A 21898-nucleotide genomic window follows, 5' to 3' on the forward strand; every position below is an offset into this window, starting at 1 on the left:
TTAGCCACCCTGGGGTCACTAGAACGTGCAAGATGGTGCGATACTCGTCAGCTATGGGGTTGTTATTGGAAGGATATTGAAGTTGTAGGTTAATTATAAAGCCGGGGCGATGGCGCTCCCTGGCCAGATATCCTGAAAAAGAAAATGTTATTGTTCCAGTATGTTAACATGACAGCTGAGGCGGCAGCTGCAGCACCGGGGCTGATATTTCCAGCAACTTCTATATTTACCAACTAAGTTGGAACATTACTACATAAAAGAAGCACTTCACGGAGCCGAGCTATGAAATTTGGACCTGTATCGCACACTTTCCCATTAAAGCATTCACAATAACGTCAACATCGGGGACACATAAATTATCTCGAATAGCCTCGATCAAAAACTTAACCCAGCCTTATTCTGTTTAATCACCCACTGAGTGAGATAAGAATCCAAACTTTGAATAATCGTAGATGGGTTTTTAAATGTTAATGCTGAGGTTTTTCTTTGTTAGTGAAGTTGGAAACATGGTGAGATGCCTTTCTAAGATTAGCTTCTGAAGCAAGATTAAAAAATAGGCCTAACTTCATGGGGGGGAGGGCAGGCGTAATAAGGAGTATTGTGGATGTTTTTCTTACCTGTCAGCTGCACGGGCAGAGGCTTTTTAAATTTTATTCAGCAGGAAATTACCTCAGTGGTCATTATGAGTACGTGATGTTGCTGCCTCCACTAAGGTTCTCAGCCATGATCTCAAATGTTGACAAAGTTTAGATAATTTCCTGTCAGAAGGTTGTTTCATATCAGAACACCAAACACTGTTTTAATGAACATACAGCATGATTTACAGTGCAAACTTTCAATACAATTATACAGTCCCCAAATATAAGAAGTGTCTAACAAACAATACAAATGTTTCATAATTTCAGAATTGTACAATCATAAGAATTTTTCTTGTAACTGCTAAAGTGAAAGACACTTTAATTTAGCTGCAATTGAAAGGAAATAGTGCCAAAGAATGGGGGGTCACTATGTTGAGACGAAATGGTGATGGGATTATCCATGACTGCTCAAATACTGTTGCGTTGAAATAAAAACGCGACAAAACCTTTGTCGAAGCAGAAATGTGGAAGTGAAGGAGCGGAGGTTTACTGGCAAACGGGGGAACAAAAGTGTAGCTTAAATTCAGAGTGAAAAAATACAACTTAAAAAAAATAAATCTGAAAAATAGAAGTGAAGGTATTTTCAAACGCTTGCAAAAATAAGGTCAATGTACAGTCAAATCGCGCACGTTCAATCGTCCGTGACCACGTGTCGGTTTGCTCACATAAACGTTGTGGTCTCTGATGAGAAGGACGCCCGGCTGCTTCTCGACAGCGACGCCCTCTCGGCGACCTTGATCTTCTTCATGAGCTGCAGCAGCCTCCTTCTGAACTTCTCCCCCACAAAAGCGTACAGCACCGGGTTGATGCAGCTGTGGAGGAGCCCCAGGCTCTGGGTGGCGAACACGGCCTGATCCACCGCCGTCCTGGCCGGACACTGGTAGGGCACGATCTTCGTCCTGAAGAAGGTGTCTGTCATCACTGCCAGGTGGTACGGCGTCCAGCACAGGAGGAAGGCCACCACCACAAACACGATCACCTTCATGGCTCGCTGCCTCTGTAAGCTGCCGCGGACGTGGAGGAGGCGTTTGATGGTAACCCCGTAACAGGGCAGCATGATGGCCAAGGGGATAAGAAACCCCAAGGTGTGGCAAAGAATCCTGGTCACCAGGCGCCACATGTCGGCGCTGCCCGGGTCATACTGCACAGCACACACTATCTGACTGGAGTTGTGGGGCACGAAGGCGGAGCTGAGAAGCCCCGGCAGAGACAGCAGAGCTCCCACAACCCACACGGCGGCGCAGACGCCCCAGCTGACCATCTGGCGGTTGGCTTTACGGGCCTCCAGAGCTCGCACGATCACCATGTAACGGTCCACGCTGATGCAAGTCAGGAAGAGGATGCTGGAGTAGAAGCTCAACTCCTGGAGGATGGTCACAGCCTTGCACATGGCGTCCCCGAACACCCAACCCTTAGTGATGGAGGTGGCCCAGAACGGCAGCGTGACAGCCAGCAGGAGGTCTGCGATGGCCAGGTGGAGGAGGTAAAGGTCAGAGGGAGGAAGGGCCTGCTTGTTCAGGCCGATCACCAGCCCCACCAGCAGGTTTCCAGGAACGGCCAACAGAAAGACGAAGATGTAAAAAACACAGACGGTGACCACAGCGGCGTCTGGGATGGAGAAGGGGCTGCAGGGCTGCGTTTCGGGGTTAATGATGAAGCCCGAGTCATTGTAGGTAAAGTTGAGTTCGTCATACACGGAGCCGAAGTCGATGGCAAAGGAAGACTGGGTTGGATCTGAGGAGGAGAATCAGAGTCAGGCTTTAGTTTCCTGTGAAAAGCTAATTAGAATATTTCTAGCTCAACAGAGCTGCCAAACTGATTGCAGATCAGATTTGCAATCACAGATAACATCCCATCAACATCCTGTAGCTACGCAGCAGAAAATTGTGATGCACACATAAAAAAATTGTTATTTTTGGCTATGAATACGAGGTCCTTCAAAATAAAAGCTGGAACAACCGAATGTTGAAACAATTACATTTAATTTTCTCCCTATTTTCGAAAGTCGGCAGCATTTTTTAAATGTCTGAATCAGAGTTTTAGTGAACACCATCGATGGATTACATACCTAAAGATAAATTATAGTTTGAATATAAATAAAGCTGAATTAAATCTCATAAAGTAAAAGCATTTGCTGCAGTGAACTACAACACATAATGTCTGAACTAAAAAAAAACCCATTAAAATCCCCACCTCTTTGCCACCCCACCTCTTTACTACCTTTGAATACAACACACACTTGAAATAAATTTAGGTCAAAATAATTTAACTACACTTAGAGAGGATGAAAGACTCACCCGTCATTCTGGTGTCTCGATCACAGGAGGTACTGAGCTGGTCACAAGGAGACAAATGTATTTCTCCTCAAAGCACAAAGCCTTTTTCCTGTTTCACTCCCCCCCCCCCCCCCCCCCCACCCCTCCACACACACACACACACACACGCACACACACACACACACACACACACACACACACACACACACAGAAACACCTTCCCTTTACATGTACATAAAGAAAAGCCTCACATCTTGGAAGGTCCTCAGAACTCAAATTTTTTAAACATTCATCTGTTGAGATTTCTGGACCCATTTTGATTCAAATCTACTTGGTTTTGATGTTTTTAGTTTTTCTTTTTTTCTCTCGACTGCTTTAATCCCTTTTGGGGCTGGAGCTGATCCCAGCTCCATAAGGGTGAAGGAAGAGGACGTTCCTGAATGAGCTCAACACAAGGAGCATTTGTGGGGGTTGGTTACCTTGCTCAAAGGCACCTCAGCAGTGCTCTGAGGGTGTCCTCTCAGGTTTTGACTGCACTGGGGCTTGAACCGGGAACCCTCCACTTCTCAGTCCCCCCACCGCCAATTATTGTTCTTTCTTTGCAGCAGGAGTATTTTTTTTTTGTCAAATCAATGTTGTTGACAATCCTCCAACAGTCACAACCTTCATTTCCTATCAAACCTGAGGAACATTTTCTGAATCATCAGTCATGGGACAGCAAAGTCACGCTCTTCCAAAACAGAAACAGAAACCATAACATTGATACAAAACAAACACCACATCTAAAAGGATTCAGAATTCCCAGCCGGGGTGACCTTACATCTGTACTCTATTCATACATGGAGGAGATGCACTTGTTTCAGGAATTTGAGCACCTTCCAGAGAACCTTTGGCGGGTTCTGATGGGCCCTGGATAATGCAGCGGAGCTGTGAACACATCCAGATGCTTGATCACTGTTGAGGGGGAAGTTCCAGGCTCATGACATGCATGTGTTGACACATGAACCAACCTCACATCTGACTTCCTGTCAAACTTTTCATTGAACTTCCAGTGTCACAAGGAGAGCGGTTTTCCCCATAGGTGGCTTTTGGGCAACAGCACGTGTTGGGCAACGACACGTTCAGTCACCGCGTCTGTGGACATGATGGAGACATCTTGTCATGAGTGACCCCTTGGTCCCATCTGCACGAGATTATCTGTTTCACTTTTAAAAGGACTGTGCTGGGCCTGCTTTTAAAGATGTAGATACTTGTGTTACCCCAGAATGAATGCTGCTGGGTCAGGTGCTTCAGCATCTGGAGGTGGTGCTTGGTGCAACAGATTTCGAAACAATGGCCTTTGCATGGTGATTCAAAGAAGTGCATAAATAATAAACACACCGCTCGGGAAATCAAGTGGTGCGTTTACGTTAAGGGAAAATATGACCGTGATTGAGCATTATATTTGATAGACGTTAGGGGGCGCCGTAGAGCCGCATCATGTCCTCCATTAGTAGCTTCAAAAGTAGTTTATTACAGTGGAAATTAAGTCTCGAGTGGCAAATCCCTCCAAAAACATTTACAGATGAACTGTTCTCATATCAGATCACAAGGCAAGCGAGGCTACCTTTGCTAAAGTGATGTGGACACATTTTATTGGCGCCAAAGTTGTTTGAACAAACTACAGAAAACCGAGGAATGGCAGCAGTTACTGTAAAATTTATTCGGTGAACTGTTTCGCCAGCATTCGCGTGGTCCCACCTTCATCAGGGTACAGCTGATGGCAAAGGAGAACATGTACGGACAGTTTTGAGATGGACCTGCGTTAAAGACTACCATCATTTCCGTCAAAGTCGCTTCAGCTGACCCTCAGTTGCTCAAACGCACTCCAAATGTTCGTTTTCCACCCTCTTAAGGCCTTTTACACTAAAAAAAAGCAGACTTTTGTTTCCTGATATTAATGATAGGCAGCCTTGCCTGTACATAAATTAAGAGAAGAAAGTGCATCAAGTGTTCAAGTAGGGTGTGGAGTTTGGAAAATGGAAAAATATAAGGAAAAAAAAAAATCGGACCCTAAAGGATGAGGGGAAGGTTGGTGGTAGGGCAACGCTGGAACCGGACCGGTCGTCTGCGGTGAGAATGAGAGTGGAGGCTTTGAAGGCTGATTAACCGCAGCATATTCAAGACTGCGCCGGTTACTGCGTTACGTGTAAAAGATGTGCACGTTGTCCTTTGTAAAATTGATGCAAAAGTCGCTAAGAAACTTAATATTGGCTGTGAAGGGGGGAACTTGGAGCAACAGCAAGAGGGCAGAAAGAAACGGGGACGTCCCAGTTTCATCTTTTGGCACGTCGAGGGTCCCTGCCGTTGCTAATGGTAACTGATGATTTTGAAGCTGCCGGGGGTCCACCAACGGTAACTTGAGGTGCTCCATTTCCAGGTGCCCGGCCATTGGGTCGCCCCATGCCTCCAAATGAAGAGTCTCGAGGTGCACCTGGGGGGGCATTATTGGCAAACGGCGGCATGCTTCCGTTCCCTGTGACATAAAAATGAAATTAAAGGAAGATGGGTCCATCTTCCACTGATATATAGAGCATAAACACCTCAAGATGACCCATGAATGACTTGTTACGGAGGTTTTGTTGGACGGGGGAAATGTACCGACCTGGTGGGGCAGCTGTACCTGAATTCTGATTGGGTGGAGAGTTTCCCCTCTGAGCCTGGTCTGGTTTACCCTGAATAAAAATAAATAAATAAAAAAAACACAGTTGCTGAAAGTGTTCAAACTACTTTAAATGATTCAGAATTCCATATATCCAATAGAAATTTGCATTTTTAACTGTTCAATTGCTACATGTCCACCTGTTTGAACTTGAGCTCTAACAAGGCCTGTTGAGCCGATTAATTAAAAATCTCAGAGCATAAAAGACCACAAACATCATTGCACCTATAAAAGAATAGAATGTCAGTCACTTTCTATGATGTACTGGAACAGGTGAAGTCACCCAGAGTCAAATCTGGACTCTGGACAGTGTTGAGCTACTTACAGACTTGTTCTGCTGGTTTGTTTGGGAGAGCAGCTCTGGGTTTGGTTCACTGAAATTGGGCACTTCAGAATATACCATGCAGAACCTGTGCAAAACAGCCAAACATTCAGACTCAATTTTAACTGTATAAGTTTTACTTCCTGTTAAATACAAGCATAGAATTTAAAAGTAAATGAACTAAGTAGAACTCCAGCTGGGACAAAAACTTTGGTATGAATAGATTCTGGGGTTTTCCACTCACTCGCCAATTTTCTGTAGATCTCCACCTCTTCCAGTGTACAAGGTCAGGCAGCCTTTCCATATGGATGCGTACCTAAAAGAAATCACACTTTCAACTCACAATTCTGTAAATTTCAAAGAAAAGTAGGGCATTTATAAATGTCTCTGGGCCTTGAACCGCGCCGCTTATGTTTAATAGTAACATTTAAAAAAAAGTAATTGGGGACACTTCTTCTACTATGAGGAAACGGTAACAGTGTGCTGCAGCGCCCCCTCCAGGCTCAGCGTGTCTTTTCATCCGTCTTTACACGTCGCTCATGTGGACAAATGTTTCAAAAACAGTCGGGGAGAGAAAACGAAAAGAAGGCAGCAAGCAGCGTTGGTGACAGCCGTCGCTCCTACCCTCGGGTCAGTTTGATGATGTCCCCTGGCTGGATGAGGCTGCCCAGTTCGTCCCAGACAGAAATGGCAATGCTCCCGGTCTTATCTGCCACCTTGCATGAGCGCACCTCGTGTCCATCTTTTGTCTTCGTCACTCGCCCTGACAGGCAAAAAAAAAGAGGAAAAGAGTCAAAGTCAGTACAGTTAAAACCCCGCACGCTGACGGCAACTTTGTGAAGTGCAACATCGCCTCTGGTCCCTTTAAGAAAACACACGAGTTGACGACATGCCTGCTCCGTGCTCCAACTACTTACCTATTTCCAGTACGATGAAAACGATATTTAAATTTTTCGACCCGGGCTTCACGTCTTTAATCAAAACTAAGGTCTCCGTTGTGGTATTGGCCATTGTTAATTTTTAAAAAATATAAATATAGCAATATATCTACACCGTTCGACCTCCAACACTGGTCAGTAGCTGAGTGCTGCTCGTCCTAATGCTGTTATGGTTAGCGATGCTACCTTTCGCTGATTATCCCTTTCGCGGACAACTGTACTTTAAAAACTATTTTTTTCCAGACACAACTTGTGGTCTGGTCTACAGCTGCTATACTTCAGTATAGGGGGGTCGTAACGATTGCACTCGAGAGCTCACACTAGCAGAGTTGCTAAACTTGTTAGCTAGATAGCTTTGCTAAGCTAAAGTAGCTACCGCGAGCCGTCTGCTAACCAGCTACCTCCTTATTCTACGAAACGAGCCTCTTTTAATTTTTCTCTGTGCGATTATCGCCATGGTAATAGCTTCATTCCCTTTAAGTAGTTTCAGATACAAATGTACTAATGGCCAAGATGCACTTTACAGTGTACCAGTGCTGGCCAAGTAAGATTCAATTTTATCAATAGGCTGTCAAATATAGACTGGCGAGCAAAACCTAGATTTTTTTCCCTTCTTTGTCCACCTTTGACGGCGGAACGTCTCACCAGAGTCCAAGAAAAATGTTTTACGAGCCAATTTAAGTTATTACATTCGTAACTCGTTAAAAATGTCAAACCGACCCCATTTCCTTTGTAAGCCTTTTCTGAGTAAAAGGAACTCCTTACTGTCCTACCGCGCAATCTGGTTAATGCTTTGCAAGACTAAATGTGTCTATATCTTTGGCCCCTACGATAATACAGTTGCTCTATAAGCCTTGTGTTGATTCCCCTGATTAATTATGCCTAAACAATAGTTAACCCCCAAAACATTAGTTAAAAGCTGTACAGACTGCTCCCTACACGGCCAACCCTACTGTAACGACACCCCAACAACTACGTCACCAGTAGCAGTTGGTGTCTTTATAGAACACGGGCAGGTCCATTGTCTTACGAAGGGGTGGTGTGAGCACGTAAAATATTACTATTGCGTCCTCCTCTAGAATCGTGTTGATTACTGTGTAAAATTTACGGGACACATAAATTAAAAACAATGTTTTTGGAATCAATGTAGGAGGGCAAACTGTTAGTTTATTTGTGAAAAGATCAGAAAGCCGTTGGTTCACACCAAATAGCTTACATTACCAAATAACGCGAGAAGAGCACGCGCCGTCATTCAGTCCAATCCATTCCGTGCGTGTCTGTGATTTGACCGAGTTCATGCGCGTGATACTTTTTCTGACTAAAAAAAAATACTACTTTATAAACCACTTCTTAATAAAGTAATAAAAAATATTTAACAATCTCACTGATAGTACATTATACATTCAGTGGGAATTACGTAGAAGAAACATTATTGACGTATGATGTATTTGCAATCTTTCTTTCTAAAAAGAACTTTGTGCTTTGATCGCATTGTTTTTCTTTCTATTTTAATGTTACTTTAAGAAATAAAATTAGGCCGTCACGGACAGGATTCGAACCTGTGCGGGGAAACCCCATTGGATTTCGAGTCCAACGCCTTAACCTCTCGGCCACCGTGACACGATTGTTCTGTCTACTCATACACAGACAATTGAATCAAGATATGAATTATGTCTACTGGTCCTGATTTTCACTTGCCATGTCACGCATTTAAAACAGCAATGACTGCAGCGTCGGCCTGACATTAGACACACGAGGGCGACATACACCTGTGTGAAAATACTTTTCCACATGAAAACAACTTTGATAGCATTTCACAAACTACACTATGCAAATAAAAGTAGGTCAATGGAGCCGCTCCCTCCTGCAGTTATAGTAGGTTCACCGGATTGCAATGACACACCCTCTCTTACTTGTATTTGACTGAAGTGGCGGCCTGATTAACCACACATTTTACTGTTTTTACTGTTTTACTGGGCCATGCCACTTCTGAGACGGCCTTTAAAGGAGCCACTTATTTCCTGTTCAGAAACTGCAAATCACACAAAGACCACAAGTAAATATTTTTAACCAATAAAATCTTTATTGATGTATACAATGCTAATTTTCTAGGAAATAAACAGTTTGTGTGTTCAAACAAGGCTTGTGTGTGGAAGAGGGGTTTTTCTGAACAGAAGGAAATATCTTTGGTTGACACAAAAGAAAACAATGAACAAACGTGTGAATGCCTGAAAATGCTTCCATTTGCCGTTTTGAGATTCTTACAAAAAAAAGAAATACATGCAGGGAACGCAGTATGATTATTTTTTTTAAAAAAGAGGAAAATAAACAGACAGAAAAATTCAAATTTAACACAAATTTTCTATAACATGTTATCAATGATAGCAGACAATATCTCCATAGTAACACATTTTTTTCATGAATAAGGAAGGATGACTCAAAGCCAGTCACTTTTCTTTAATCTCTCAGTAAAATGATTTTTTTTAAAAAGTAGGCATGTTAAGATAAAAGGTGTAACAGGATATTAAATCCTGTTACACCTTTTTTTATTTTTTTATTACACTTAATCATTTAATTTTTACTGATCCCATCAGCAATTAGACTGAGAAGTTATGGAATTTGTGACTAAACCTGTGCTGTAACTCCTGTTAACCTTTAACAGAGAATTGCTGCATAGTTGGGATGTAAATATATTTGACTTTAAGTCTCACAGATGTGGTGGAGTATCGGTCAGATTAATGGTGATCCTCTACAACATTCCACGTTACATTCTTCATGCCAAGCTGTGAATACCTGTGCAAGGCATCCCTATAATCCCTTTTCAGCAACTTTAGCTCTTTACCTCTTCCTGACTTGCCCCTATTCCACAACAAGAACACCTGTGGCTCCGGGATGCCTCGTACTCCCACTGCACTATCTCAACAGGGAGGCAAAGAACATGAAAAATGGGCTGTGCGGGATTCATCCATCAAAGCCAGGAATGCTGTCCGCTGCTTTTATCCACCTCTCTGACCTCTTATACCTGGATCCCTGGCACCTGCTATCACATGCTATATTCATTTCCCAGAGTTATGCCATTAGGCATCTGGAAAATCTGTTGCTAATGTACCAACAACATGCAAGAAAAATTATTTCTGATCACATCTTACAGATTGTGAAAGCAGAAAAAAAGGTGAAACATTCCCGGTTCAAATGCTATCAAAGAATCATCATTGCAAAATGCAGTCAAAGCTGCACTGAATGTCTGACAAGGGTGACTATATACACATAACTCTGCCTCTTATCAACAAAAACATGCATCTATTCCCTCTGGAGCACACGCACTCATACCAGCTTGTGCAAGGTAAAGCCTGTGTAGGAGTGTGCGTGCCCCTGGATTTAGTAGATGTGCTCTGGCAACCGTATAAGATAATGTCGGTTTCAAACATGGTAAACATTTCAACATGCAAATTATGGATCCCACCCAAGAATCATATAGCAACTCAAAAAAACAACAAAACAGTGGATATACAGTAAGTGATGTGTGTGACGTGAAGTGATTTATATGGGGGAAAATGTTATGCATGTCCATAAACAAAGATGTAGGGAATCATTATTGCAAAACCTGTTTCATGCAGTTTTATCACCATTTGCAGCTTTAACGATGTTCGTTTGCACGACTGTGATTAAGCTCGCGAGCGCGACCTATTATAGTAAACAGCTTAAACATGGATTAGTGAGATTTTACCATCATTTCGATTATTTCAACGTATCTATTTAATTTTTTTGCTCCTTGTTGCTTATTTTTGAGTCACCTGATGATCTTTTATTAGTAAACGTATAGTTAGCATGTGCGAGCCAGTAGTGATAGAAGCTGAAGATGGCACCACGACTATCTGTACCACCTGTTAGTTGAGGAGCTTTTTATTTCAGATTAACACATTTGAAGCGTAGATTGAAAATACGCGGTAAACAACCTCTAACTCTCTCTAAAACACCCCAGGACGTTTTCACAGAAAATTCAGAAACACCATTCCCACTCATCCAACCTGGCAAAGTCCCACCACAAGGATCAGTCGTTTGCCAAAGATTTACTGGTTTTCCCCCAAAATACGAAGAGAACAAAGAGGCTAGCTGAAAAGAAGAAAGCGGCAGCGGCGGGGAGATGGCTGGCCCAGCGCCACAGAGATGCGCTGCTATTGAAGAGGTAGGCAGCCGTTGATGCATTAGCATGATATTAATTCCCTGGACGACCCAGCTACAGCGTTCAGATTCTGGCCGGTTTGAAGTGTTGTTTCTAAGGCACTTTATGGAAAGCTTTAAGGGTAAAGTTGGTGAAAATAATGCTGAAGGAATGGCCTGAGGGTGGACTACCTTCCCGTCTCCCTGTATGTGAGGGTTTTCTGCTTATAATGGAGGGATAAATTCAAGATTTACGAGTGTTCGTGAATGTGGAATCTTTCAAGATAAAATACAAGAAGGGGAAACTACAATTAACTCTTGCTAGATTGGACTCTTAAGTGGACACTGGCTCTACTCCAACTGCTGCCACTGGACTCTGGGCATCTGCTGCTGCTTCCACAGGGCTTTTGCTTTTCTCTTGTACTTCCTCCACTTCTACCTCCACAGGAATATCTTCCATGTCCTCTGGAACAGCTAACCCAGCACAGTGGTTGTTTACCTCGCACTCAATGCTCGGTGGCCCTCCATTGATCTCAAGCTCCACCTTCATGCTCTCTGGGGTGGAGGGACTCACACTCTCCTGGAGCTCCTTGAAAGCCCCCTCGTCTGTATGTGCTTCTGCCAGGGGAATCTCTCCATCCATGTTTTCAATTGGAGGAATCTCTATATGGGCTTCTTCTCCAGGGGAGCTGGCATCCTGTGTGGGGGTCTCTCCATCTCTGACTTTCTTGACATTGAAAGTCATGGGCGACACCTTGAAAGAGGAGCTCTTGGCAGTTGGGCTCTTGGGATGGTTAGGAGTGAGGCTTTTCATAATTTTCTCACGCTTCTCTGGTGGCACAATCCTGGTGGTGATCTGGTTCACCTTCTTCTCGATGCTTGTACGTGAGAAGGCCTTCTTGAGGCTATCGACCTTTTTGAGGCTGGATCGCTTGAACTTGTCAGCCCTCCTCTCATAGGTGCGGGAAGTGCCCATCCCCATTGCTTCCTCCCCTACCAGATAGTCTTCTCCTTCTAGATGTACAGGGAGAGATTCCTCATCGGATGACAGGCTGATGCTCTGGAGACCCTCCTCCTGGCCACGGATGCCGTCAACAGAGCCCGTGACAGAGGGGGGTGTCAGGGTGGATTCTGCATCATACTGACTTGGTTGTGGGGTCTTGAGGGAGTCCTTGACAAAGACAGTGGAGGGGATCTCATTGTCTTCCTGAGGGAAACAAGAGGACAAGAAGCAATATTAGGAGTTGCATCCTGGAACAGTCAAAATGCAGAAAAAAGATGGAAACAAATTGATAGGAGTCAAAATAACAAAAGCCAAAACTCAAAGGAATGTGGAAATGCAAAAGTGTTCTTAAAAAGCTGCCAATTGAAGTTGTAGAAACTCGGGTTGCATATTTGCACAGAAACAACACCTGTTATATCTTTAGCTGCTGGTGTGGCTTCAGTCAAGTGTTGGTCAGATGTAATAACCAGGCTGCTTCTCTGGTGTTTGCCTCAGGAAATCTGAGGTGGTCCACACTTTCCTCCACATTTATAGTGATAAACAGGGCCAAAGGGGCAGCACCAAGTTCATTACCATTATTTTTCAGTTCATTTCCACTCTTTAACTGTCTGTCAAGATCAGTGCAGTCACACAGCTAAAGACACATGCTGGCATACACAGAGTATTTATGGTTCTCCCACCCCCATCGCCTATCCTATAACGCCCAAACAGCATAGAGAGGCAGCTTATGGGGGCCGACATACTCCACTACACCTTTGAAATGCGCAGAGAGAAAACTCCCAGCTTAATTTAGCTTGGTTTACTTTAGCAGTGCGTAAACAAGCTGCTGTATACAGCCTTAGCTGAGCTATATTTGCCTGTAACAATAAAGCAAATAAAGAGGTTTACTATCAGTTAATGAATCATGGGGTTGACACTGTTGAACCTGCTCCTATTTTGGATGTTTTACCTCATATTTTGGATGTTTTATGCTCGGACCCTTGTAAGGTTCTAGTTTGAAAACCGAGTACTATATTTAACTGGCTGTATTTGAAAGAATGCACGGCAGCTCTTGAGAGGTGTTAGCAGAGCTCACAACATGCAAGGCTGGAGAAGAACTGTGTCATTAACACATACTTCTGGACCGGGCCAACCAGATCGTCTAGAAGAATACTGCCTTCCTTTATCCAATGCTGTTGATTGAGTATTTAAGATTGTCTGTCACTCACAACATATTAACTTATAGATTCACTCTGATCATCAGATATAATCCAAGCCTGCTTTGGTAAAGTGCCATCAGTATCACTCAATCCTGTGATTTAGAAACAAGAAATTATTAAAATGACCAAACTACGTACAAAGCCTAATGTGATCCTGTACAAGGACATACATTTTAAGCTTACAACAATTCCAGTGTTTTCAACTACATAAATGGGCAAAGCAGAAACACTTTCACCAGCTTACTATCAATTATTGCCTTGACCTGAAACACACTGGCATGATTCACTGCTCAGGTGTGTTCAAAGCATGTGAGGAACTTCCTGGTTAATAATGTCAGCATGCTCCTCCACCCATATAAGAGTGGGGCAAAGGGGACGGCATACAGCAGAATGGAGTCACATGTTCCTACAGTGTGTTGCAGTCACATTTAACACTTTTATAGCAACAAATGACTCTTTCTCTGCGTGTCGTCCTCCAGAAGAAGCTGAGAGTTGATTTTCCAGGTGAAAGCAGGCAACGTGTGGTTGGAGCTCTGAATGAGGATAATCTGGATGCCTCAGTTTGCTGTCGGGCGGCCACGCCCGCGGAGACCGTGTGCATTTGAACGTGTTTGTGCAAAATGTGTTCATGGTGTGCAAAGTCGGCAACTATGTGTAGCTCTTGTACGAGCGACTTTAGAAGTTCAACACAGGAAAACCTGCATGCAGGTAGGCCGTAATGATGAATGTTAACAAATTTTAAACAAAGTTGTTATTTATTTGGGTATTTCCTTTCAGAAAGTGGAAGATAAGTTTAAATTTAACAGTTACACACAAAAAATAACCCTTCTGAATGCTATTCTTTGAAAATAAAACTAATCTCCTGATAGATTAGCAGTGTTTAAGGCGCCTATGTTGTTCACAGGTCCGCTCCAGCCTGAACATGCCCAAAACAGGGAAACGGCTGACAAGATTTAACCAATATTGTTGGTGAAGTGCCTGTGGGGGAGGCAGCAACTGAAACTCAAACTCCTCCTGTGTCCTCTTGTGCAAGACACCGGAGCAAAATGGACTACAAAAGTTACTTTACATTGAATCACCAATATATGAATCATGTGTTTACCACAACTATTTCCCAGCATTGACCTTATCCACTACTAATTCAGAATTTTAAAATCTTGGATTTATTTGTGAAAAATTCCCACTTATGTTCTGGCAGTGAGATTCATTCCACTGGACTCAACTCTGTGCTGCGAGTGTTACTTTTCTCCTGGGAACCCTGTTAATTACTGAACCCCGAGACTAAGGTAGTGCTCATTATCCAGCAGAGAATATGTGGTGAGTTCAAGTATGTGCGTGCCAGAACACGTGTGCAGCCACGCAGGACGCCGGTCATTGTTCAGGGCTATTGAGCAGTTTGACGTGGAATAGGAATTAAAAATGCATTTGGAGCAAAAGGAAGAAAACAAAGTTAATTAGGCGTAACAACATGTTTACCGTGCATTTTCTTCAAAAACATTCGCATGCTTCAAAGACATTTGGCACACTTCAGATCTCAATTAGCAGCTGCGTGGCAAAGCTGCCATTGCAAAGTCAGCTAGGTGTTATTAAGCCAGAGCAGAGACAGAGAGAGACAGAGAGAGAGAGGCAAACCTCTGGAGAGCTTCTATATTCAAACAGATAGGAGATCAGGGCGGGGCAAGATGGAATCCCTGTGGATTGAAAGAGCTCATGTTGCGCTCCGTGTCTGTATCCGTGACATTTGAACAATGATACCCTATACTGTTTCTTTTTCAGTCCTCTCCATTACGTTAAGGGCTGCTTGAGGAAGGGGGGGTTCAGGAACAAACAAACAAGCTAAAGCAACACCTTTACTGAAATGTGAAGCCTATTGGGTGAAGATTTTTGCACAGGGATTAAACAATGTGTTCACAATTTAAAGGAAACTTTTCTGATGGATTTCTTATGGTGCACGTGTGCCGGCACAGAAGGTAAGCCATGACCACTGCCCACGTTCAGGCAAGAGGCAACCCCCCCGAGTCAGGCCGCCAACCACCGGATCTCAACGGAACCTGCCATTTCTCTCTCACAGTGACTCATAAATTTGTACGTCACAAATCTCAAAAAATCCAGACAGGCACAATGTTTATTTTCCTAATGAAGCCAGTAGATGTAATTGGGAACTTGAGTGCCGGAGGGAATGTATTCATCAGTCCGTTAAGCTCTTGTGCAGCCCAGCAATTGATTATGTAAAGTGTTACAGTTGCAGGATGCACTGCTTTCATTTAACAGATAAGAATATAGCGAAATGCACATTCCATGCAAAGTGCCAGAGAAAGCTCCCGGTAATATAATTCTCCCTATCTCCTGACACCCCTGCACTCTTGCATAAACACACAGAGCTTCTTCGTCTGTATAAATTGAACTTATTCTCTGGATGTTTTGGTTCCACGCCCTTGAATACAAAGTGATGATCTTCACAGTCCAGTTTAGCCCCTCCCTGGTTGTTGAGTAGCATCTCATGTCCTTCACATCCAGGAAGTTGGGAGGAAAGGAAGGAAATGAAATGGAATTCTGCTATGTGTCCTGGGGCACTGTAACATGATAAACTCTCCTCGGGAAGAGCGCACATACTGTACAAACTGGATCGGATCAACAGTTGGAAGTAGTTCCTCCTGTCCTAATTACCAAAACACCCAGCACAACAAGTCATTGAATTCTTTCCTATCTGCAGGGAAGAAAACAGCGCATGTTTGCTGGCCTCACAGCACAATAAGCAATTCAGGCAGAGCGGCACGCTGATGAGGTGGCAGACCGGACATCGAGGCAATCTGGAGAGGCCACCATTATCCCTGCTGACACAAATGATTGTGTTGGAGATTTTAAGCAGCCTGTTCAGCCTTTAATTCACAGGACAGCGCCTGCGGAGCAGCGACATTCGCACATGATTCATTTTACACGCGGAGCGGTTTTCATTATAATGCTTAACTGGACAAATGCACTTCCTCTAACAGCAGTGGCCTGCTCGTCTTACACGACTGACTCCACTGATGATGAGTGCAGGACATCTCTGGTTGGTGTATCTCCAATACATGCCTGCATTTTCACAGTTCCTCTCGCTTATTTCGACTCCTTTATCTGTGACGCACTGCTGCAGCACAATCCATGAATTGTGCCTATCACAGCCATTGTTTGATAAGCACTATGTAGGGACGCTTTTAGAATGTTTGATAAGGCTTCCAACAATGTCACAATGTTTGGCGGCTGTAGGGGTCAGATGTAATGGGTTAGGGTTATGTGTGTTATCACAATACACGCTATAATTTCATATTTCATATTTTTTCCTGCTATTGATTTTCTGGCTTTTAGCATCCAAAGGCAAGAAAAAGAAGTTAAAAGCAAACGCTCACTTAAGAAGAATGTATAAATCTATTTTTCTGTGTTTTTTTCTTTTAATCCAATCCTAAATTAGTCAATATAAAACTTGTCAGTTGCCATGTAAATAAAGGGAAGGCTTGTTGTTGCCATGGTTGTCCGTCCTGAGCTTTATCAGTCAGGGACAGAGAGAAATCGATTTGTTAGAGCAGATGCTTCATTGTTGCTGATGAAGCTTTTATCGCCCTCTGAGTTGTAAGCTTGCTGCCCAGTACAATCAAACCTGGTAATGAAGTGTTATCTGCTGAGCTCAAACAGGCAAATCCACGCGTCGTTATAGACAAATATAACCCTTAGCTTCTTCAGCACCTGTTCCAGCACGGTGTAGCTATAAAGTGTGCAAAAGAGCTTATTGCCCTAATGTTATCAATACCTGAGGCATAGTGACAAACATGTTAAATATGCGCTGTTGGCAGTCCCGAGTGCAATGCATCATGGGAAATGCCGAAGGGCCAAACAAACTTTGCAACCGAGCAAGCAACTTTTGTCGCTGTACAAACTTCATTGCTGCTTCACCTGCAGCTTCGTAAAATCCCCAAGTAACTTTAATTACAAATGATATCGCTTTAATAAACTAGTCCCAAACAAGCGGCGGCATTTACGATGTGTCGAGTGGCTCGTCACATTTAGCTGCATGAGCAGTTTTTAATCTCCGCCACAAACGACCGAGCCGCCAATCCAGATCCTGTGAAGGAACAAACAGCCCATCCACACCCCGCACGTCGTTCCAAAGGTACGTTCGGGTACTTGCTTGTTACCGGTTTACAAAAAAATAACAACTTGTCTTCTCCTGTCCATCCCTCTTTCACTCTTTTAACAGCTCAGGAATGGACAGACAGACAGACAGACAGACAGATAGATAAATAAATAAATAGAGAGATTGATAAATGCTTTATAGCACCATAATACAGACACTGTGAAGCTAGCGAAAAGTGCAATAAATCACCAAAACAAGGAACACACCACAAATCTGAGCTACTGCTTACAGCCAGCAGCCTGCTTCAACCTGCCAAAGAGAATATGACTTTATAATGCAACGCACCTCCTTTATACACAGTAATTACACTCAAATTACCCCATGAGCATCTTTTGATCTGCTTTTTTGAAAAGCTGGACTTCCAAATGCTGAAGTCACTCTGTTTTGTCACATTTGTTGTGCATGATCGATCCGACCCGGCTTATTTATTGGACCACTATTTAGCTATAATCAATTCTAGGCGTGAGCTTTGTTTTGCTGAACCTTAAGGAGGTAGCAGCCTTGGGCGAGGTTGGGAATTACCAGTTTTTCCTGCATCTTAGAAGTAGTTGGAAAAACAACCTTCACTTCCGGCTGCTGAAACACTGAAGACAGACCTTTGGTCAAATGTGCATTGACAAAAGCATTATGACAGCCACCAAAACAAACAAGGCGAAGCTGAAGCTGCGTCAATCACAAACTGCTTAAGCCTCTAATGAGTGATGCAGCAGGATATGATGGGGAACCAAAATAAACAGTAAATATGAAGACGACAGCAAAGCTGAACCAAACAATGCATGGAAAATGATGAAGCTTTCCAGAAGGAATGCCACTGGGGCAGCCTTTGCTAGCTTGTCGCAGACATTGTATTTTTTTTGGCTGAAAACTGTGCTTCCTTGCAATGCGATACGGAGGGTTTTGATAGTGTGTGAAAGCTCTGACTGGTGTCACTGCCTTCCAGCCATCGACTTCCCATCCCACCAGCAGAGCATTCTCCTCAATCAGGCCCCCACACAAGATTGTGGTGATAAATAAAGTTCACACGGTGTTCAAAACCCGCCACTTTGTAAACTTATTTGTCGACTTGGAATTCCACTGTCAAGTAAACACAGAGGGGAAGATTAGATGCTGCTCGGCAATGAATGGTGATCAAAATGAACCTCAAGTAAGATAAGGGGGGGCGGTGATTGTTCAGGATATCGCAAACAAAACAGTTTACCTTTGCTAAAAATGATCATAACACTGCTGGAACGTCTGGCTGGGAATTGTGTGCAAAGTTCTGGAGAGGGGAGGGCCGTGTGGAGGAAAAGGCCCTGGTGCACAGAAACAAACAAGCAAGGGCTAAGCAGCAGCAATTAAGTCCTCATTAGACCTCGTTATGCACAGGAACGCAGCGGAGCGGCACCCAACACTGTCATCCCTGACCCAACACCCACCAAAGCCTTTACCCAGAAATCCTTTCTCTTTCCACCTCAGTTGGCACATACAGTGTATGAGTGCTCTTTATCAATTTTTCCTTTTGTGGAGAGGAGGAGGGCCCCTCGGCCAATGGCTGCAGGGCACTAACTGGGAGTACTGGGAGTACAGTGCTGGAGCCTTGAGTTTTATCAGGGTAGTGTGAGGCCCACTGCATGTGTTTTCATTTTGGGGGAATCGGTGCAGATGGACACAAAACAGATTCATCAATTTAAAATTGTGAAGAGCTTTAGACGAACGTGATTAGAACCTATGTTCTAAAATCTGACAATTATTAAGAAATGCCACTTTAGAACATCGACAGGCAATAAGGCTGACATAAAAAAAATAGAACAAACACATAAACACAGAGAAATTCAGGTATTCTGCCGTAAACATGGCCGAAGTTTTACGCCTTGAACGTCAAAACCCTCAAAGGAACCCTCAAACCTCAGTTTTGAAGAGTGGGTGTGTAGGAAAAAGCATCTAGAACTCCAACATGTTTGGACATAATCCTGTCAAACAAATAAGCCAAGAATGTCGAGGCATTACACCAGACTGGAGAAAATCTAGACAGAAAGGTACAAACCCAGAGGGTGAAAAAACCAGGCGAGGCAGAAAAGTGGACCCAAAATAGAGTCTACACCAGCTCGGGGGGGAAAAGTAACAAGGGCTGCACTTAGGTCTTTTATTTCCCGCTCCCCTCAGGCATGCCAAGTCTCATTTTCAGCCCCACAACTGCGCACACCTGAGCCGACATCAGCGCAAACATCCAATCGGCTTCCAGCACGTTCACATACCTACTTGACCCGCCGGCGATCACTCGGGCCAAGTCAAGACTGGAGGGGGAGAAAAAAGTCTCAACTCAGCAGATCACAAATAAACTTTACAGCTCTCGTCCGCACGCTCCGACACTGTGAGCGTAATAAAGAGCAGAGCGCGCGTGTAACGCATGTGTGTGAACTGGGGGGAGGCCAGGAAAACAACATGAACCCATTTTTTTAAATCTTAGAAAATAAACGCACTGTGCAGTCCATTTCTAAAGCAGCAGCTTATTCAGACAGTGGTGGGGGGGGGGGGGGTGCTGGTGGAGGAGGGGGTCAATCAGATTGATCCACAGTGCCACTGCGCACAGAGGAAGGAGTTGGCACCTGTTGCACCGGAACAACAGCGCCTCAGTACCTGGGAAACCAGATAACAGCGGCGGTTAAAAGCTCTCAGTGGCTCTGCCTGTGTCAATAATGCCCCCCCAGTTCACCCGCTGAGCACACACGTACGTGCACAGACTGGGACACAATCAGACCCAGGCACAAAAAAATATATATCTATTACCTTACGAATGCACAGGAGCACGTGCTGAGCTCAGGTGGGACACGTCAGCCGGCGTCGATGGGAATTTGCTTTATTGTGAAAAGAGACTGGTTCTGACCACGGGGCAGGTGAGGGACGGGCGACGCACTTCCTCACACTTTGCTTTCCTAATTTCCTGAGGATATTCATAAGTTAAAGAGGCCCCATGTGGAGGTTTCCTACTTTGCGTGCGCTGGAGTGGCTGCTGACGTGTTGAATCCTTCCACAAACCTGCTGCCTGTCTAAATTATGACTTTGAGGTGTTCCAAGATCCAGAAGCAACACCCTCCTCCACTATCCTATGGAACCCTTCCTGGACACGCCCTTCCCCTTCTTCCTCCCCTCTTCCCATCCAAAAAGAGGGGGAATTTCACATCCACGTGGGGAGAAAATATCTTAACCCAAGATTCGGGAGCAGAATCCAAGTGTTTTTGAAGGCTTTAGCATGCAGAGCTTCTTAACAAGCACAGGTGTGTCTGCAGGACACCCTCCCAGCCTGCTCAACAAGTCTGAAGTGGTGAAAATTTAATAAGGTGTTGTGCAGCTACAAAGCATTTCGGTAACAAGCGGCCCCACAAATGAGGAGCTGGAAACACACCCACAGCTCCAGTCAAATGTGAAATGCAAATGCAGCATTAAGCTGAGCCCTCCGAAGGTTTCCTGATGCAAATATGTTGCGTGACAAGAGACCGATGGGGGACATCTTTAAAACGGACCTTGGATCTCCCATCTTCCCTGGGAACTCATGTCAGCTATCGTTGTGAGATTATTTCATGGCAGCCATTGTGAAAGAAGCCCTCAGGTAAACACAGCTCTGATAAACAAAGGTTATTAATGAGCTATTTAATGGCGCAATTCCTGTGCGCAGAGAATGGAACCGTACTTTGAGCGCGTCTATCACACTGAAAAAAAACTTCGAACGACCCGAAACTTACCTGGAAGATGAGCACTTTGAAGTGGTTCCTCTTCAGCAGATGGCTGTGGTTGGCCTCCAGCTTCTTCACCTGGACAGCTTGCTTGTCCAGGCGCTCTCTGACTTCCTTCAGGTGGTCGCTGACTTTGCGGGAGCGCTCCAGCAGTTTGCTGACGCTGTTGGAGGTGCTTACGTGCGTCTTAGAAAGACGCGTCACGTCGCCCTGCACGACTCGCACGGCACCCTCCAGGTCGGCCTGCCGCTGCTCCATCCGCTGCTGGTTGTCCTGCACCGATTCCATCATGTTGACCAGCTTGTCCAGCAGCGCCACGACGGTGATTGCGCTCACCTGGCCGCGGTCAATGGGACTGCCCGGCGCGGCCCCGGTGGGGCTGGTGGGGCTTTTGAGGCCGAGTCGGGACAGGGTGCTGGTGGGCGCCGGCGAGGACGGGACAGAGGACGGGGTGAAACTCGGGATGAGCACGTCGGCGTTGTTCTCTGCTTTCGGCTGCGCCAGAGCCTGGGTGCTGCCGGTGGCGCTGCTGGGCTCGGTGCGGGCCGCGTCTTCTTCCATTGCGCACAGGTGGTTGGAGGTCCCGCTCTAATGGGGCGTCTGGAGAAGTGGTTTCACCACGACACGAGTAGCCGAAGAAGAGTTCTGGTCTGTGGACAGAGATGTCTCTCCCTGCAGCAGGCAACTGAAAGCAGAATGTTGTTCTTCTGGGAGTTGATTTGGCATCCACGCCCCAGTCTGCGTCGCTGTCTACACACACACACACACACACACACCCA

General features: G+C 44.7%; 3 protein-coding genes and 1 non-coding gene across 5 annotated transcripts; all 4 read right to left on the reverse strand.

Annotated features, from left to right (window-relative positions):
- Positions 1-769: 769 nt before the first annotated feature.
- On the reverse strand, positions 770-3044 carry LOC130525959 (C-X-C chemokine receptor type 2-like). The gene is made up of 2 exons (XM_057033278.1): positions 2936-3044; positions 770-2372 (listed from the first exon to the last, which is right to left on the reverse strand). Exons 1-2 carry the CDS (start codon positions 2940-2942, stop codon positions 1300-1302), a joined length of 1080 nt encoding a protein of 359 aa, XP_056889258.1. The 5' UTR covers positions 2943-3044; the 3' UTR covers positions 770-1299.
- Positions 3045-4592: 1548 nt separating this feature from the next.
- nabp1a (nucleic acid binding protein 1a) lies at positions 4593-7856 on the reverse strand. 2 transcript variants are annotated; one of them, XM_057035367.1, is made up of 6 exons: positions 6855-7856; positions 6562-6700; positions 6182-6253; positions 5941-6025; positions 5577-5628; positions 4593-5429 (listed from the first exon to the last, which is right to left on the reverse strand). In XM_057035367.1, exons 1-6 carry the CDS (start codon positions 6946-6948, stop codon positions 5230-5232), a joined length of 642 nt encoding a protein of 213 aa, XP_056891347.1. In that variant the 5' UTR covers positions 6949-7856; the 3' UTR covers positions 4593-5229. The 2 variants fall into 2 exon arrangements, with proteins under 2 accessions (XP_056891347.1, XP_056891337.1); XM_057035357.1 differs by having other exon boundaries at positions 5559-5628.
- A 557-nt stretch (positions 7857-8413) lies between these two features.
- trnas-cga (transfer RNA serine (anticodon CGA)) lies at positions 8414-8495 on the reverse strand. Its single transcript has one exon. It is a non-coding gene; the product is annotated as a tRNA-Ser (tRNA).
- A 441-nt stretch (positions 8496-8936) lies between these two features.
- LOC130527141 (caveolae-associated protein 2-like) lies at positions 8937-21885 on the reverse strand. Its single transcript, XM_057035345.1, has 2 exons — positions 21129-21885; positions 8937-12243 (listed from the first exon to the last, which is right to left on the reverse strand). The coding sequence occupies exons 1-2, from the start codon at positions 21678-21680 to the stop codon at positions 11371-11373; spliced, it is 1425 nt and encodes a 474-aa protein (XP_056891325.1). The 5' UTR covers positions 21681-21885; the 3' UTR covers positions 8937-11370.
- Between the last annotated feature and the right edge of the window lie 13 nt (positions 21886-21898).

The sequence above is a fragment of the Takifugu flavidus genome, chromosome 1 (genome assembly GCF_003711565.1).
Source record: "Takifugu flavidus isolate HTHZ2018 chromosome 1, ASM371156v2, whole genome shotgun sequence".
NCBI classification, from domain to species: Eukaryota; Metazoa; Chordata; class Actinopteri; order Tetraodontiformes; family Tetraodontidae; genus Takifugu; species Takifugu flavidus.